We start from the raw sequence: 19140 nt of genomic DNA on the forward strand, positions 1-19140 counted from the left end.
CCTCTGCTGCCTGGCACAAGCGGCACGAGCTCTGGGCACCTCAAGCCGAGTAGCAGCTGCAGGGACTGCCCTGAGTAGACACCCCCAAAGATCTCAGCGTTCCTGAGTAAAGACTTGAGCTGAATACAAAGCAGATCTTTGTCCGTCTGGATTGCCTTTTGCAGTGAGAAACAAAGTCCTCCTAAGATGTCAGCACTGACCTTTCTTTGCAGTCTTTAAAGACTTCCGTGCTTTAAGCAATTAAACACCAGAGCTTCCATAATGTTCTTACTATGTTTCCTTATGAGTAGCCTCAGTCCTCCTACATGTGAGGTACTGAGATAACACATTCACAGTTATTTCAGCACTCACATGATCCTTCTGCCATCTCCTTGATTACTCTTCAATTTCTTCTCACTTACTTTGCATGCCAGTGTATGGTCTGTTCCTAATTGATACTGCTTTTCTTCTTCAAGACCTGCAAATGTCCACGACCTCACACAGGGAGTTCAAATAATCTCCAAATAACCAGATTCAAGACTCATACTAAAATGGTATCATTTGGCCCACTTTAAAAGCAAAGCAAGCAAACCAAATAGGTCAAGAATAGCACGCTGTCAGTGCTAAAGGGTGGTGATTTATCTGAAACATCATTTTGAAAGAGCTAGAGATAACTCAAAATACTACAGTATCTGATGCTTCAATAGAAAAGCAAGCGGGATTCCATCTGCTTGCTTTGGTGAGCAATATCTATTCTTAAAAGTCTTTTGTACAGACCACAATAAAACAGCAGATCCATTAATGAGAAGGTTCCTAGTACCCTTTCCATTGGGAGCATCTGATTATTTGTACAGCTAGCAATGCTTCACTGAGCACCAGAGAACACATTCTTGAAGGCAGCGGGGAGGGCAGCTCCTACCCTCAAAGATGTAATTCCAAGTACCACTTATTCCAATTACACACACTGGAAATATCTTCTCATGGTGCCGCAGAGGTCTTTTATCTTTTTTATCCTTAGCTGGTCATTCTAGTGTGATTTCTAGAAGGATTTTAAAATTATTATTATATTTTATTTATTTTGAATAATGTGTTTGCCATGCAATAACATACTTTCCTTGCTTGTTTATTGGCAAAATTTGAAATACATACCTTTCATTGAAAGTTTACTCTAAATCAAGAGCCTCTGAGAAGCAACATGAACTAAAACTGCTCTTACACAACCAGCAACAAAGCAACCAGCAAAAAAGCTGCATGGTCTATCAGTGAATCTCCCTTTACTGGGATGTAAGTCGGTTGGATACAGATTGCACTGGAGCTACCAAGTCCCCTGTCATCCTGCACATGTGTGGGTTGAGTCCAAGCCCATGCTATTGCAGTTATCTTTAATCAAGTATGCCATGCATTTCACAACTCACATCTCTATCACACGAAAGACTGTCTAAGATAGGAAGTAACTGTTGTGACCTTGTCCTAGATAACTGGACACGAGATGATCAACTGTAGTGTGCTTTAATACAATTGTTTTGGTGTGACATCATCCTGTAGGCCTCCAGCTCTAAACATACTTTTCATGGGATGATTTTAAGGATGTTCTGCATATTCCAGAGGTATAGCTAATGGGTTTAGTAAGAGTAGTTCTGCAAGTACCAGGCTGATATCTCATTTTCTAATCCACATACGTACAGAGAAAAAAAATCCTTCCCTAAATCCCTTGCAGTCTTACAGTACCCAGACTGCAACTGCTAAATGCGTTAAGAAGCAAATCATGGAGCTCTTCATTAACTGTTAACAAGAAGTGGATGACCCGTCAGTGAACAGTTGTTTTCACTGAGCAGAACTTGATGATATATGCACCTCAACCACCTTATTACATCCACTAATAAGTTCTGCATAAAAGCTGAGTACTATCATCAAAGTAGCTCACATTCTAGGAGTGCTTAATGAAGGGAAAAATCAGCATGATGAGGAGGCTTGTATTCTCAGTAAGCCTGTAGAACAGTTTTGTTCTCTTCCATCTTCTCAAGATGATTTGTTAAGTTGCAGCACATGGTTAAAAGGCCATGTTCAGCATCTAACAATAAAACATAAGCTCTTTGATGGCGGTGCACCGATTTCGGAGCAAGCTAATGAAGCTGTACGGATACCAGTGCTCCTCATTAACTGCTGAATTACTCTCGTGGAGCTCCCACCAATTAAAAGGCCTCAACACTCCCCCTTGTGGGCAAAATACGAAATATCACAAAAATACCTGAGCGGACTCCTGGCCCACTGAGATAAGCAGCTATTTATGCTTTGAGCAATTCTGATATACGGTGGAGTGCTTCCATGCCAGCAGATACAAATGTATGTATGCAGATGCTAAACGCTTCCTTGACGTGTGTTCCTACAACCACTCTGACCTACTTCTCAAGAAAAACCCTTCATTTATTTCCTAATGCATCGTATAGTTTTGGGTCTGTTTCGCTGAAAGTGAACAGTCATATTTCTGGTATTAAGTAACTGCAAGATGAGGCACCCCTAATAATAACAAAGTGGTCAGGATTAATTTTAAATACGTATTTTTATATCAAGGCATAAGATTTATGACAACAACAGATCACCATAAGTTCTTTAGCATGTAGAAGATTCAGTAAATCTACCAAGAGACTGAGAAAATATTTCAGATAATACAAGTCGTTGGATGCTAGCATGTGTTCTCTTCTCCCACTGACTTCTATTTTTATTTGTTTTAGCTAAAAGCCTTTTAGGGTTCCTTAGGGTTTGGCTATGTGACAAAAGGAGCACTTGATAAATTGAAACGCTCATTGCCCTAAAATAACACTTGTTTTTCGTGAAAAAGTTCATTATGCATGCACCTTCAGTTAGGGGAGTACCTGGCACCTTTGGCAGAAATCTCTGCCCCAGTTTGCTCCAAGGGCTTAGCTTGACAGCTGGTTGCTACAGCATGATTTAGTCGATGCAAAACAGTTCTAGAGGGAAATGTAGCAAAGTGGTTTTTTGTTTTGTTTTAATAACGCCACTTTAACCTCTAAAAAGCCACATTCCTGAAATTCCTTTCTTAGGATGCAGGGTCAAGTTTGTCTGCTAGATACTTGCAGTGTTATGCAGGGCAGGGGGATTGTGCTTCTAAAGAGGTTCTGGCTCTTAGGGCCTTTTCACCAAGTCCAGCATGTAACACCTACACTGCTAATGTGAGAAATTACACAGAACTGGGTTGACGGCAGTGCTTAGACATACAAAGCAAATGGGACACTTGCCAAGACATTAAGAGGCCACAGACTGGCAGCTGAGAGAACAGAGTGTGTATCAGCTCATACTTCCCAGATGCAGAAATACGGCTCGTAAAGATTTTATCACTGCCTTTAATCCTATGTGGCTTAGAGAAAAATAGGTAATAAAATTTATCATCTAGTGAAGGAGAAATTGCTTTATTGTGGTTCAATAAAAAAACTGTCATTTGAAAATGCCTCCTATATACTAAGTTGCTTTCAGTATTTCTAAAACTCTGCTTTTGTCTTGTTTTGTCTCTTATTTATTTCACTAAAAATGATAAAATGAAGACACTATCGGAAATCTCTCAGCTGTTGCTTTTAGATACTCTGACAATATAATTAAACATGATTTTGCAGAAGGTGACAATGCTTTTCATTACACTGGCCTCACTGTGGACCAACTCTAGCTTCCTACCAGTGCAGAAACCTGGGCCATATAATCCGTGTCTCACCTGTACTCAGTGGAGACTCCAGCCTGCTCCTGCGGTCCTTCTCTTGCAGGTCCTTGGAAATTCCTGCTTCACAGCAGACTCCAGGACACCTCCCAGAGCCGTTCCCAAACACCCTTGTTGGGTGCCAGAAGATGACACTGCTATAGACCACCTCTCCAAGCCCACTGCTGAAGACCAGGTTTATGTGTATACTTCCACTCCTGCCCCAGCAGTTGCAGCTTCCCTGACTTCTCTAAATTGCTGGGAAATTGCTAATGGGTCCCTTTGAAGGGAAAGCTCCTGGACTAGGGGGCATTAGAGCCAGGGCTCCCCAAAGAGCAGCAGCAGTACCCGCCGGAAACCGTGTACATCAAGAGAATCACAGATTGGGTATCGCAACCTTAGCCTCCTAACATTTTGCATTTAAATACTTTCATGGTCGTCCTGCAGTGTCAGTGCAAAAGACAGCTAAGGTTATTTGTTGGCGTCTCTGTTCTTTTCTTTTATAAAAGGACAATTCCCTAAACGAGCACTTTCACAAGTACTTGATCTTGCTAAGAGCTCTACACATACCAGAAGGCAATCTTTGCCCTGATTTGTTTGCATGTAGAAATTTCTCTCCCTATTTGAAGTGCAAGCTGTCCGTTACGGAAAATGTCTCGAAAACATGGAATGTGCAGACTTAGTTCTGAGACTTTGGCCTTTATTATGTATGCAGTGTGGAAGGTTATCTCAGAGCACTTGTATAGGGACTTTAGAAAAATATGATCTTTGCTTATGATACTGCTAACCCCTTGGAAGAGGAGGGATTGTTCTCCCCCAAAGTGGTAGCACTTTGGTTTAGTTTTATCCAACTAAAAGTAGAGGAAGACAGTTTAGCTGATTTTCAAGGAGCAGGACAGCACCAGTGCCACAACCGACGTGACCTAGAGACTGAAAGATCCCCCGAAGGACTGGACGTCTGTGAGTGGTCCGGGGGCGCTCAGGGCCCGGTCCCAAATGGGTGCTTGCTCCCCGAGCTCACAAATACAGACAAAAAGCTTCACTCCTGAATACAAGCCACGGGTGCCTCCCCTTCTCGAGTTACCTTGCCTTTCTAGTTTTCAAAATGAAGCAAAGACATTCTTTCTCCTCCATCACTCAGAAATGACCGATGCCTTTCCGAAGATCCCCCTTCTGGCATAAACCCCAGAGGAGAAGGGTTCGGGAGGAGAAGAGGAAAAGCGCCAGCACAGAGGCTGGGGCACGCTGCCCGGCGGCGAGCTGGAGGCACGGCGCTGCACAAAAGCCTCCCGGGACCAAGCGGGGATGCCGCGAGGATGACTGCAGGGGGTCGGAGGGGGCAGAGCGCCCGGGCAGGCCCGGCTGCAGGGCCGGGAGAAGCGGGCGAGGAGGCGGCCGGGCCGGGAGGGAGGGAGGCGGGGGGGGGGGTTGCTGGCGGAGGGCCGGGAGAGGGCGGCTGGCGGAGGGCCGGGGCGGCCCGGGAGCCGCGGGCAGGGTGCCGGGGCCGCCGCAGGGTGCCGCCGGCGGGTGCCGCCACATTCCGGGCAGGCGCACTGCGAGGAGCGGGGCGGCGGCGCTGCGCCTTCCGAGCCCATGGAGGCGGCCGGGCCGCAACCGGGCCCGAGCCCCAGCCCCGCGGCGGGGCCGCAGCCGGGAGCCGAGGAGATTGACATGTCCCTGGGTAGGTCCGGCGGGGCCGAGCCGAGGGGGGCCGGGGTCGCGCTTGGAGCTGGGTTGCGGGGATGGGGGGGGGTGTGTGGGGGGGAGCTGGGGACGGGCGCGGGGTGCTGCCAGCCCCCGGCTGCGCTGGGGGTGAAGCGGGCGGGGGAGGCGCAGCCGCAGCCGGGGGAGGGATTGGGGGGGCTCGAAGCCGTCGCGGTGCTTTTGTGGCGGCACCCCGAAACTTCAGGGGGGAGAGCGTCGAGCGGAGCGGGCCGGGAGAGGCTCACCTACGTGCCCCCGCGACTGAAATACGGAGATGAGACATAGCCTGGGGTGTGCAGGCTATTTATAGCGGCTTGCTCGTGATGCTCGCCATTCCTCTGGCAGCAGATATGGAAGCTGTGCATAAACAACTGCTCTTTTATTAACTCCGAAGACTGGGACTGCGGAGTTTGGGCTATAGGTCTTGGTGGATTATCCTGGTGACGTCTCCGCTGTGGAAGGAAAGTCCACCAGCACCTTTTAAGACGGGGTTAGCTTCCTGACAGAAGCCTTGTGCCATTTCCCAGTGATGAGCCACTTGTCAGGAATAGCAGAACATTTTCCACGGCCAGCTCAAACTGATCCCTTGGTACTGATGCACATGTATTTTAATGGTGGTATGAGGATTTACAGCAATAACTGGTTTGGTCCCTAACTTTTCATTTGTTTGTTGTTGTGTATTTTTTTTCCCTATGGTGTTGCTTGTGCTGCACCCCTTTTCTGTTTGCTGGTACGTGATACTCCCCTTTCTTCTGTTCTCCCATAACACTTCCCGCACTCAGACCTTCTGCTTCCACCTCCATGTTCAATCCAGAATACACTTTACTCAGAGGAGAAGAGAACCGCAAAACAAGAGTCCTGGTTGTGAACTGATACTTTTACTGCTGGGTGCTTTCACGTATGTTGGTTCTTATCTGAGTTAGCAGTCACAGGTAACGGCAGGAGTTATGCTAAGGCCACCCTTGTGGATCTAATTCTGTCTTGGGGGCACAGAAGCACCTTAAATGACCCCTCACTGTAGTATTGCTTTATGTTGCCCTGTTAACCCCATCATATTTATGGGAAAAGAATAAAAGGTAACAACTGATACCCAAACCACTGACAGACCAGGCAGCTGAGCATTCATCTCCTCTCCACTCCTAGTGAGCTTTTCCTCGCGGTGTGGAGAGCCCGCCTTGGGACGCCTGTGACGACCTCCCCGCAGAGCAGGCAGGGCTGCTGTCGATATGCTTCAAAGCAGTCTGTGCCCCAAATAACACATATCCCAAAGGCACACTTAGCTGAGAACATTAGCGCACTCATACCAAGAGCATTGCATGGGCTCTCCCAACGTGCTCTCTTCCCGGCAGACTTGATAGAGAAATCACAAAAGCAGTCACGCAGGCTGTTCTTACATCTGCTCTTGTTCACTTTCTCTGGGCCTTGTATTAATTTGGACACAGGATTTTCTTGATAGAAAATGACAGGTGACAAGTGCTGGAGGTATGATTTGCTGTTTGTGATAATCACCCTTTGAAAGCTAATGGCACTTTGTGCTTCCACTCCAGTGATTCATTAAGGAGCTAGAGTAGTCTCTGCCTGGGAAAAGGCCTGATATGGACACTTCTTGCCTCACTAATTTGGCAAAAGTTAAAACATTGTGCTTGGAGTGTACTAGATGCAGTGTTATTACTTGCTAAATGTTTTCTGGAACGTTTGAGGTTAAAAGGAAATTGTTGGAAAATATCAATGAGGAAGATGTCCTGTTGCCTTTGCCATTCCTCTTCATTAGAACAGCTTGAATTAAAAAGACCCCCTTGATTTCAAACCAGCTCAGTGAGAACTGGGTTGTTTTGAGCTGTTTTGGGATGATTTCATGATAGAGCTTTTTGTCTAAAAGTAGTTTGTGCGTGGTCCAGCACTGTCTTTTAAGAGTTAAGAACACTTCTTCAGGATGATCATGAGCTTTCAAAACCCTGCAGAGGCATCAAGAATGCTCTGAATATTGTAGGTGGGATTGCACCTTCCTCTGTGTCCCTTGTGCTCTCTCTGTCAGGAAGTAAAGAGCACTTCTGTGCAGTTCAGGGGCTGTGCAGTGGTGGTGCCTGAGGAATTTAGCTACCTAGAACCAGCTGGATTGCTACCGAGTGGTTAAGCAGCAACACCTACTCTAGAGAGTCAGAAAATCAATAGTCAGGTCCTGAAGATGGCACTTAAAATACAAAGTACTACTTCTATTTGTTGTGCATGTAGCATTGATTTGTTTACTGTTTTTTTGAGCCACAGAGGCTTATGGCTTCAAGCTTCATATCGTACCACCAAGGGCTAGAAACTTGCCTTGTTTTTTTAAGGCAGTGAGGGAAGTCATGCACATAGCTGTGTTGACTTCAGAAGATGGGAAAGGAAAGGAAAGGAAAACATCATACAGCCGCCTGGTGTCCTCTGCCCGGGGCAGTTTCTGTGTCCCATGGGTGGCAGAGGGAGCCTTGGAGTGGCCGTCATGGCACAGATGCTTCTTCCAGTTCTCCTCACTTTGACCACCTCGACCACAGCCTCCCAAGTCAGACCTCCTCTGTAAATGTTCTCTGCCCAGCACTGAGTCTCAGTCAGTGCCCCTGCAAAAATGCCTTCCCTGATGTTTGTGCGAAGTCTCTGGGATTGGATCGCTCAGTGGGACGTGGGTCTGAAATCTCTGTCCTGCACATGGTAGATATGTGCCGGATGGTAACACATTTTTACATAATCCACTGCACCTTAATCTCTAGCCTGCAGGAGCTGAGTAAATTGATCCTATGCTTCCTAGCTAAGCTTAAATCTTTCACTGCCTGCCACCACAGCTCACAGAACCGCAAGCCCTGTTTTTACTGTGGGCAATCGCAAGTACCAACAGTGGAAATTGATGTTGGTAGAAATTGTAGCTTTTATGGGTTTCCCCTTTGCCATTTTGATCCAGATGACATCATAAAACGCCACAGGAAAGAACAAACAGATGCCAAAGCTGCAGGGGACAGGCGAAGGCAGCAGATCAAGAACAGGAACTCGGCGTACGGGTTCGGGCGGCCCCGTTTCCGTGCCTGGATGCAGAGGAACTTGCAAGGTACGTGAGCACCCTGGGCCAGCAAAGGCCAGCAAAGCTGCATTGCCTCCCTGGAAAACACGTTTCTGTGACAAAATACAGCTCCTAAATCCTTCTCCTATCGAATTCCTGAGTGCATATAATATGTACTTGGGCACTGAACAGCTTTTCTCTCGGCAACAATGGAATATCAGGGCCCTTTCAGAGGATAAATTCATCCATTTCTATCCCACCCTCTCATGAATTACTAATTCAAAGTGACTTAGTATCTATTCTCTATTCCCTTATGGCTTTGCATATTTTAATTATGCCTCTTCCTAATCCTCCTTTTCCCAGAACACACTTAAATTACCCCTTCAGTAACAGTCTTTGATAGCTCAGTTATTGGAGCTAATTTGTCACTTTTGCCAATCATGCTATTTTTATGATGAGTTTTTTTATAATACCGTGTGATCACACACTAATCTCTGTTTGGTTCCACTAGCTTTTATCTTCAAAACTAAAGCAATGTTAAATGCTGCAATGCTGCATGAAATGCCATCTTTATTTATCAAAAATTTGCTTTTTTTAATTACTGCTAAATCATTTCATTGAAGATTTTAGTGACATTTTGCAGCAATGTCTTTGCATTCATCCCCTTCAGTGCAAATGACACATTAGGACGGTAGGATCACTGGGAGCTGTCCTTGTCGTCTCAGATTTGCCTCCCACGCTTTCATTCTCACTCTCCACTACATATTGCCTTACTGAGAATTGTTCTGGTTCAAAATAGTGCTGATAATTTTCCTTGATTTTTCTGTCAAAAAAGAAACACAGTACTTGATATTCTTCCACACAGAGATTACTGCAAGCAGATCAAATGAATCAAACAATTACTTTTTTGTAGCTAAGCTTAGAAAAGAGAACTTTTCTATTCATTTGTAGAATGACTTTTGCTAGTCTTAGTATTTTACAGGTTTTACTGAGTCTGAATTCAGCCCTGCCAAGGGCAGGGATGCACCATGCTGTGTGAAGCTGATGTCAGTAGCAATTTTAGGAAGCTCAGCAGGGCCAGGAGTTAAGCCCATAATTCTTCAGGGGCTCATTCCACTTTAGTCCCTGCTGAAATGCAGCCCCTTGTGGGCTGAGATGTGATAACCGTTATCAAAATGATAATCAGTACAGCACAGCACTGTAATGACAGAGCATGGAGAAGGGTATTATGCTGATTGAAACAGCAAGAGAATTCATGCGAGCGAAGTCCTGTTATCTCTCCTGGAATTTGGCTTAAACCATCTCCTCCGTGGTGGGGGAATGATGATTTTTAGTGACAAGAAATTTGAATTTCAAATCTCCTCCAAAAAGAGTGTCTGAGACATCAGGGCCTTTCCCCAGACTGGGCTTGCTGGGCAGAGGTAGCTCTTGGCCAGTATGGGTGTGCTTAATGCCAGGCTTAGAGCGGGCGCCCAGACAAAGGTGGGGGTCCTCCTCAGCTGCCGAAGCTGTGAGCTTTTATTCAAACTTTCTTTTATTAATAAATATCTGCCAGACTTTTTGGAGAGATGAAGCCTCCTGTGTGTCACATTTCAGCATACACGTGACAGACAGAGGCCCTGGTCCCCAGCTGGCGTACACGGGGTGCCCCTCGGAGCTGATGGCTCCGCAGTTAGTTATTTACATTGGCTGAGATGCGCCTGAGTGCACTGCTGAGCAGAGGCTCTCTAATAGGAGCCGACTGACAGGAGCATGATTTTCCAGTCGGGGTTGCCTTTTGCATCTATCCCTCCCTTTGCACCGGTGAAATACCCTGGAAAAAGCAGCTGAGCTCAGTCTCACTTGCTGGAAAGAAGTTGCCCTCTCCAGCGTACAGGCAAGCTGCAATGCAAGGCTTGGTGGCCTGTGGGAGAGGGGTCTGGTTAACAAGAGAGAGAGAAGGGAAAGCACAGGGTAGCTGTCGAAGGAAACAAGAAAGGGCAAAAACAACTGTGGAGGCAGATGCGAGAGGGAACAAAGTGCTGGTAAATACAGCAAGACCACATCTGGTCAAAGAAGACACAGATTACCAAAATCTGGGTGTTTGTCGGAGAGAGTTTTGCACACCTGCATGTCTCCTGCAGCGAGGGCATCATTTGCAAGGACATAACTACTGGTCCCACAAAACTTGTCAACAGCATTGCATTTTGTGCACGTCACCAACCAGTACCTTCTGCCCTTGGGAGCCAAGCACCACGACTGCTGGTTGTGAGGTACCTGCCACAGGCATGCCCTGGTGCTTCTCATTGTTCAAAGCCAGAGCAGCTCAAATGATCGTCGGTTCCTTGCCTTGTAACCAGTGCCACCAGCCTGCGGATGAGCCCCTTGTTATGCCCTGGGGCTGGAGCCTTCATTAATCACCGTGGTGCCGTCCCCCTGACAGCAATGTCACCACTTCCTCAGAGCGCTTCATTTCTAATTGCTCTAAGTCATTATAAATTGCTGTGATGTAGGAATCGATGATATGGAATCAATACACGTGTCTAACCACTCCCTGGTTTGTGTCACTGAGGTTCTCTCCTCTGGTGTGGGGTTTTAACCACGCGGTTAACTGCCTGCTGCAATTCACTGCTTTATGTCTGATTTATACACCCTGGTGAGGATGTACGCACATTTCACTGATAATAGCAGCTTGGAAAATGCCTGTTTAATTATGACTACAGAAGTTTATCATATGGGGTAATTAAGCTTTAATGCACTGTGCTGCTGTCTGACAGACTGAGTGCTTTCCTCTCACCCAACACTTCAGCACACTCAAAAATTACAAACAGGCTTAGGGGAAAAAGTTAAATGCAAGATGTGTGGTTTCAGTGTGTGTGTTGTGCAGTAACATAAAACAGCAGTAGAAGGTACCCCCTTCAATATATGCAGTAAGTAAGAATATATGGAGCTAAAATAAAATAAATAATTGTAGGCCAGTCTTCACTTACCAAGTGAGATAGTGTGCGCACTCAGCTCTATTCCAGGCTGCTGCAAGTTTGGCTTCCAGATGCCTGGGTCACTTGCGTATCTGTATCAAAAGGCTTTTCCATTTCACAGTTAATTCATAGTAGTGTGAGCTCTGACAACAGATTGACAGGTTTCCTGATGTGAGTGTTCCTGCCTTTATTAGGAACCAGAATTGTGGAAGGCTTTTCTCTTCTGTATTCTTTCAAATCAAATGATATGTTCGTCAGTCATATATATCATGAAAATGTCGGAGTGAGACATTGGTATGATAAATTATTTTATATTCTGCAAAATTAATTTACTTTTCTGGAATACATTTATGTGATTCTTGTCTCACTACTTCTATAGCTACTCCTATATCAAGTTAACCTTGTAATACATTTGAAAAACTGTAATCCTAAATTGAGTTTTGAAGGTTGCTAAAACAACTGTTAATTTTCTTAGGACCTAACCGTTTTAGAAGAGGGTTTGGACAACAACAATACAATCGAAGACAATTCAGGAATACTGTGCCAGGTCCTCGGAGAAGAGCAGCTGCTGCATTAAATGGAGTGAGCCCTTTAAATCGCCAGGCATCAGCTCAAGAGGTAGGGGAGTAGAGAAGGTAGAGCTATTCCCGAATGTCATGTAGTAATCAGCTAGATTTTCTGATTATGGATCACCCAAGAACAATCTACATAAAAAATGCACAGGCACAGTCTTTTGTATGCCTATGCACAGCATTTGTATGCATAGGTGTGTACAGACATACGCATATAAAACAGCAATTTTCCTGTTGGCTTTATAAGCTTAAGACTTGGCGTATTTTTTACTGAATATGATCCCATGGGTTTAAAAAAAAAAAGTGTTTTTAAAAGATTTTAAAATATTTGTAAATATTTCCATAAAAACAAATTTTATGTCTTCTCGTCTTCCTGTCATTATTTAGAGATGACATGGAATTATCATTTAGATAGTAGGAGGATGAGAAGACATGGAATTTGTTCTTATGGAAATACTTTAAAACCTTTCTCAACCAGATCTTGCCACCCACAGCATTTTCCAAGGCCCAGTGAAGTCAAAGGACGGAATGTTTTTGACTTCAGGTGCCTTTGCTTCTGGGATGTACTTTGTACTAGCAAGTGTGCAGCCTTCCCCAGGGACACTGATTACCAGTGCTATGACAACCACAGGTCAGATTGCCCATGTGCTTCAGTATAAAATGCATTTTTGTCGTTTGTAGCTTTCCTTCTCTCAAGTTTAAATATTTAAGTCTTGTTTCAGCTCAAAAACACTTTAAAAAAGAGTGAAATATTTTCATTCATTTTTTCAGTTATTTTTAAGACTCAAGAGATGAGAAGGAAAATACGCATTCACCATTAAATTAATTCTTAGAGCTTTCTTCTGAGTATCACTAAAATTAAACTGTCATGGTGTAGAAGGTGGGAATTGAGCAAGTAGACAGTCCTTTGTCATAAGAGGTCATTTTTTCCTGCATTGGTAGAAATTCACTCAATTAAGAGGTCACATATGCTCAGTAAGCTTTTCAAAACAGCAATTTGGTGAACATGATGGCACTTCTAATGGCTTTGTCCTGGAAACGTAAGTTAGAGAACCCTAAACTAAGCATGCGTGTGCATAAAGTGTGGTTATTCTTGAAAATAATAACTGCAGTGACTCAGGTATATATTAAGTATGGCTGGATATTAACAGAAAGCAATAAGCAGTTGCTGGGAGGCATAATTCTGTGGTAGCTTTTTTGTGTGTGTGTAAATAAACCAAGTGAGAAGAATGTGGAAACATTTCAGTTATTGGGTAGTAACAGTGATGGTGGTGATCCCACAGAAATTACCTGAAAGGAGTACGTGGCCATTTGTATGAGTAATTGCAGGAGGACCTGCGCTGCTGTGTCTTCTGATGTGCTTCATGCTTCGGGGCTCAACTGGGCTATTTATGTGTCCAAAAAAGAAAGAGTCAGTGACTGAAAAGAAACCAGAGCAAGGCTATAATGCTTGACTTGTGTGAGATTTGCGCTCCACAGACTATTATTTTTCTTTTGGGTATTTCTGTACCATTAGGATGAAGCATTCTCCCTAGTACTTGTAATTTAATGCCCAGAAATTGCGGCACGCATACCGATTGTTGACAACGGTGTGCAATAAATCCAAACACTGAGAGTACAGCAACGTGCTTGGTAGAAATATTCCTGCTATACAAGCCAAATGGAAGAGGCCAGGTTTCAATAGATTTGGTGAGGAAACAGTTTCCCATTAAGAAAACAACAAAGGCTCTGCTGAAAGACTGCAGAAGTTGCAAAGAAAAAGCTGTTGCGAATGGAAATATGTGAATGCAGAACACACAGGGCAGGGCTGAAACCCCCTCGACACAACCACCAGTGACACCAAATGTGTCGGTGAGTGGTGCAGGCACCTCAGTACTGTCAGTTCTCAAACCTGCGCTCACTAGACAGAGTCGAAGAAAATGCCAAATGAAGGCGCTCAGGTTTTCAGGCAGTGGCAGTCAGCGGGAGAGGACGATCGCACGCTGTCGCTCCTGGTCGCTGCCTCTTTGCCTGGCACGGCAGCAGTGCAGGTACCAACCACTGAGCTCTTACTGCTCTTTCAGGGCAACAAGACCGAGGATGGTTTCGCCAAAAGCAGCAGCAGTGGGCAGCTGGAGGCACAGCGACGGCCACCCCTGGGTCCCAAGCGATTCAGAGCAGCTGCTGCCAGCACCCATGCCCCAGGGAGAAGGTAAAAGCTTTGGTAATTTCTGTTTTTCAGCAGTTCCCTGTGGCTCCACTCTTGGTCTGCTGCAGCGTGTGTGTGTTCATGTGACATGAGAGAAGTACCTTGGGTGTGTTAGGAATGCACCTGGAAATGAAACAACCTTTTGTTAATAAGTCAGGTATGAGGTCTGTTGCGTTATTCTAGCAAGCGCAATGTGACCTTTCTATTTTTATTAAACTTTTAATATGTCACTCTGGGGAAAGCTTTCAAAGGGTGAAAATATCCTTTATTTTCACAAAAGCAGGAAGCATAGACTCCATTCTGAAGGGACAGGCAGGGAGTGAAGCTGTGGGAACAGATGCTGCACCCCGGGATCCGTGATGGGTCCAGGCTGCGGGGAGCTGGGCACAGCTCCAGTGTCTGTCTCATCGTGGTCCTCATGTCCTCCCTGCTCAAATGGAAGCTGGGTTTCAGTCCTGTCTTTCTTTGCTCTGAGTAGAACATGGACTGAATGGCCTCCAGGGGTCCCTTCTGACCAGATTTTTTTCTATGATTTTATTCCATCATTTTTCTTTTAATGAGAAGAGTTCAGAACAAACACAAGCTGCTGTTTCATTTGAGCAGAAAAACTTGTTTCACTGAAATTCTTTGCTGAAAAACCTTTGGGGCTGAACTTGGTAAAATATTCCTCAACTGCTTCTCATATTGCTTTTTAATACCAAACTCGGGTGAGTACTTCATCATTAAACTTTAGGAGAGACCTGCTATCATATTCACCTCTGCCCTTTTCTCTCCTTCCTTACCAGCAGGCCTTTCCTGCTGAACAGGGGACCAGGCTTCCAGCAGAAGCGGATGATGCAGCGGTTCTCCAGAGCCAACTTTCAGAGAGGGGTCAGTACAGATGCATTTTTCAACAACCTGCAGATGGTGACCGTTCAGTTTTACCAGCCCTTGCCCAGTTTTATCTTTCCTTCCAAAAGTAACTGGGAGAGATGGATGACTTTACAGAGAATATATGAGAATATATTCCTAGGACAGGGCTTTTTAATGCAGCTTAATATTCTGGTACCTGGAAAGTAAAACATGGACAGGTGATAAAAGTCTGCAGCTTGTACAGCAGCACAAGCAGAAGAAACTTCAGTGCCAGTTGCCTTGCCTGTGCCAGGAGGAAACCCAAGATGAGCAATTTTCTTGATGACACACAAAGAAAGAACTATTCAAATATACCAAATGAAATACCGGAAAAGGAATCATTGTTTTTGAGATATAGTTAAGTGATTTTTAAAATTTATTTCATTGCAGATAGATGCTAATGCAGAAGGGAAACCACCAAGGATGCGAAGGTAATTGGCGAAAAAGCCACACTGCAAACGTGATGTGCTCTTTCATGCTTGAATCAGAGCTATAGCTGTCTCACTGTCTTGGCAGGTGGCAAGTGAAACCCAGCCCTGGAGCAGTTCTTACGGTTTCTGTGGCTAATCCCCAGGCAAGCCAGGCCAATGTGTAAGTAAATGAGGTGATTTGTTAGGATGGAAGCCCTACAAAAGCCATTGCAAATCCCTTTAGCATTATTGCAGCTTCACTTCTTTTATAACGAGGGCTGAGTGGATGGTTCAGCCCCCAAATGGTTAGCAAATGCTGCCTCATTCTGTTCCTGGCATATCCAAAGGGAAATGGTAATTACACATGGTTGGGTTGTTATCCAGAGCAAGGGGGAGTGAGAGCAGGGGCAGTGCATGGGTGGTCACAGGCAGGTTCTGCTGCCATGGCTGGTGGCAGTGCATGCCCTGAAGGGACAGCTTGTGCTGGCTTTACAGGAGGAGCAGCACTGACCTGCTCACGGGCAGCGTGGCTGGAGGAGCTCAGCATCAGCTCCACGCTGGGTCCGGGGCATGTGCAGGATCTGGCATCCAAGCAGGGGCGGGAAGCAAGGTGGGTGAGGGCACTCAGCCCAGAGAGCAGCCCCCGATAGCTGTGATATGACACAGCCACAGTGCTGGAGCACAGCCTGCAGAGCAGCTGAGCACCCCTTAAACTCACCCAGACCGCAGTGATTAATGCTGTGGGAAGCACGGGGTGCACAGGGGGTTCCCTTACTCCTTGCCAGTTTGCAGATGATAGGAAGTGAGCTGCCTTAGCTGCCTGGCTGACCGCAGACCTGTGCTTTCCCCAGGCCTGGATCCAAGCGCCCGTTCCTGCGAAGCCAGAGGCCCCCGCCACGGGCAGCCAAGCCCCAGCCCAAGGGGGTGACGCTGAGGTTCAACTTCCGTGCAATGGCAAACCAGGTAGAGGAGCGTCGAAGGGACAGGCGGCACCTTGCACCCTGCTGCAGCCCTGCCGCTAAGCTGTTAACGTCACGCTCAGGTTTTCAGGGCCTCCAGTTGCATTTATCTAGCATAACCTGGGATGAAAGTCCTGCAGCTGTATTGGCTAGGTTGCTTGCCAAAATTACGGCATCAGAGAAGACTGTTCAGCAGCTACAGACTCAGCCCAGTTTTTCCCACTACGTTGGTCCATCTTGCCCTGTCCTTGTGCTTGCTCAGAGCAGAGGGATGCTCCCTGTGAGTGGGCCTGGCTGGGGGCAGCCATTTCACTGTCTGTGCTCCCCCCTCCTTGGAGACATGCAGCACCTCCTTTGGGCTTTGCCCTCTTTTTGCTTTGGAGACCACCTTGGTGCCACGTTTTACACTGACATATGCTCCAAAAGCCCTGGGGTGGGTCAGAAATCCTGCTCCACCGTCCTTCGTTGCCAGCACTTCTTGTCTGGATGGGGTTTTTTTGTTGTTTTTTTTTTTTTTTCCTTATGCCTTGTGTTCAAATGCCATCTGCTTGCTCCTGTTCTTGCCGAGGATGCCCGGTGTCTTGGGGCTGGGCACTGCTTGGAGGATTTCCAGCTGCACACAGTCTGTCGAGCTCCTTGTCTTCGTGTGATGAGTGGTTTAATTGACTAACTGGCTGTGAAGCACCGTCCTGACTGATGGGCTCTAATCAATACCCTGCTACAGGTCCGGCTGTGCTTTGCAATGAGACGCGGGACTGACTCGCTCTCCCTTTCCCCTGCAGACCAGCCTGACGCTGGATGAGAGGTTCTCTGGTCTGAGGAATAAGAGGCGCTTTACAGCAGCCCGGAGCGCCGGCCGGACGGTCACCATGCCCTAGCACTACATGCTCGTCACAGGGACTGCAGACAGCAGTCCAGGCCCTGTAACGGGCAGCTCAATAAAACTCGATAGATTTCCTCTGAGATAGCTAATTTGGCAACCTGCCGTTTCCTTCCTTACACACAGAATGAGCGAGTGATTGAGGGCAGGGACGTGGCAGCACAAGAGTCAGGGCCACAGCGCAGGGCAGGCAGGAGAGGAGCAGAGGCAGTGGAAAGGGGTGAGTGGAGATGGACTTGCTGTGCCAGGGAGAGCCACGGTGCTGGGGCCAGCCCCGCACACCTGCCAGGCCACCCCCTGCTGCCCGGGGGTGACCGCTGTGAGAGGGAAGGGGACTAACTCCAGGCCGTGCCTGTGGAGCCTCCCCTGCCTTGTCCCAGAGTTGGGACAGCGTTGAGGCCACTGCACCACCCACCTGGGAGGCAGAACATGTGGGGGACGAGCAAGGAACGTGCCCCAGCAGCAGCACCACCAGGGATGCTCCAGCGTTCCCCGGCATCCACCTAAATGCCTGATTTGCAGCATGCACTCAGGACTCCCTACCCAAATGTTTGCAGTGTAAGACCCCCCACATCCTCTAAGCGTCTCACTCTGCCCTGTTAGACAGCCCTGGGACCTTGTGTTTTGTTTGGTTTGCCATGCTGTTCTGACTGCTGCTGCCAGCTGTGCTGCCGGAGCAGCTTTCCTCAGCACAGAACACAGACGGGCTGCCCCAGCCCAAATCTGTTCTTCAGTGCTGTGTAGTTCTGCATTAGGGATTTCATAGGTACAGCTCCACTCGTGCTCAAAGTATCAGCATAATCAAACTTGCAGTTGCAGGAAGAAGGCCAGGCTATACAGCAGTTCGATAAATGTTGGGTGAGAAGTTAACAAGCTGGATCTAGACATTTGTTATTGAAGCTCTGCACCAACTGTGAGTCACTGATCCATTCTCCACCCACTGCTGCAAGCCAGCACTGAGCACACTGGACACAGCCTGTTACTGGGCCCTAAGCTATAGTTATTGAAGTAAATATTTGATAGACTGCTTTACATTTTACACCAAGCGTCTTTAACAAGAGACTGGACTTGAAGTTGGTTTTATAGGAATGTGTGAAATGTTACTAGCTGACTAAGCAGTGATGTATGAGTCCAGTGCACCGAATAAAAAACTAACTCGTCAAATGTCACCTCCAGTTATTTACCTTCTTTCAGCAGGCCTCTGGCACAAGCTCAGCCTCTCAGCATGGTGCTGAGTGCCCAGGGGGCTTCTCCCCTTCGCCCCCCATTGCCTCCCTGCGTACTCCACATGTGGAAACGAGCACTCGGCCATCCCTGTGGCAGCATCACTGCTGCAATCAAGCTCCTGCAGCCATTTCCATGGGTCAGCTGGCTCCAAAGCGCAGCTGAAGCAGTGGGAGGTTTTAAATAGGTTCCTTGTAAAATCTTGGTTGTTATCACTTCCACTTTTAATGTTATCAGCAAAACTGTCAGAGCAGACCTGGCTTTGAGTATATCCAAAGCGAAATGCAACCTGATTTCCAGTCTAATGAACTGAGGAGACCTCATCTCTTCATGCAAATAATCTGGAAGTCACTGAAGATGAACAGGAAATACTGTCACAAATGGCAATAGCCCTGACTGCAGTTGCACTTTCACAATAAATACTGGCAAAAGATGGTAAACTGGCTAAGAAAAAAACTGATACCTTCTTACACCAGGTTGCAAAGGGATGGAGCTGCTCAGGAGAGGAGCCATGTGTGCAGCATCCGTTTGGTGTCCAGAGCACACCCTGATACTATTCTCTTAGAAAATGTTTTTCAGCAAATAGAAAATGTTTTTCAGCAATCCGAAAATTATATATGTTTAACACTTTTATAAGAACTT

At 46.5% G+C, this 19140-nt stretch overlaps 1 protein-coding gene across 4 annotated transcripts; it reads left to right on the top strand.

The window, feature by feature from the left end:
- The first annotated feature begins 5140 nt into the window (after positions 1 to 5140).
- Positions 5141 to 18438, top strand: LOC310880654 (UAP56-interacting factor-like). Of its 4 annotated transcripts, none has more exons than XM_083796784.1 (9): positions 5153 to 5366; positions 8322 to 8465; positions 11850 to 11992; positions 14010 to 14137; positions 14923 to 15004; positions 15416 to 15456; positions 15542 to 15616; positions 16287 to 16398; positions 17177 to 18438. In XM_083796784.1, the coding sequence occupies exons 1-9, from the start codon at positions 5279 to 5281 to the stop codon at positions 17270 to 17272; spliced, it is 909 nt and encodes a 302-aa protein (XP_083652910.1). In that variant the 5' UTR covers positions 5153 to 5278; the 3' UTR covers positions 17273 to 18438. The 4 variants fall into 4 exon arrangements, with proteins under 4 accessions (XP_083652908.1, XP_083652907.1, XP_083652910.1 ...); XM_083796783.1 differs by having other exon boundaries at positions 5155 to 5366; positions 14920 to 15004; XM_083796782.1 differs by having other exon boundaries at positions 5141 to 5366; positions 16287 to 18438.
- The last annotated feature ends 702 nt before the right edge of the window (positions 18439 to 19140 follow it).

The sequence above is a fragment of the Anser anser genome (assembly GCF_964211835.1).
Source record: "Anser anser genome assembly, chromosome: 13".
NCBI lineage: Eukaryota > Metazoa > Chordata > Aves > Anseriformes > Anatidae > Anser > Anser anser.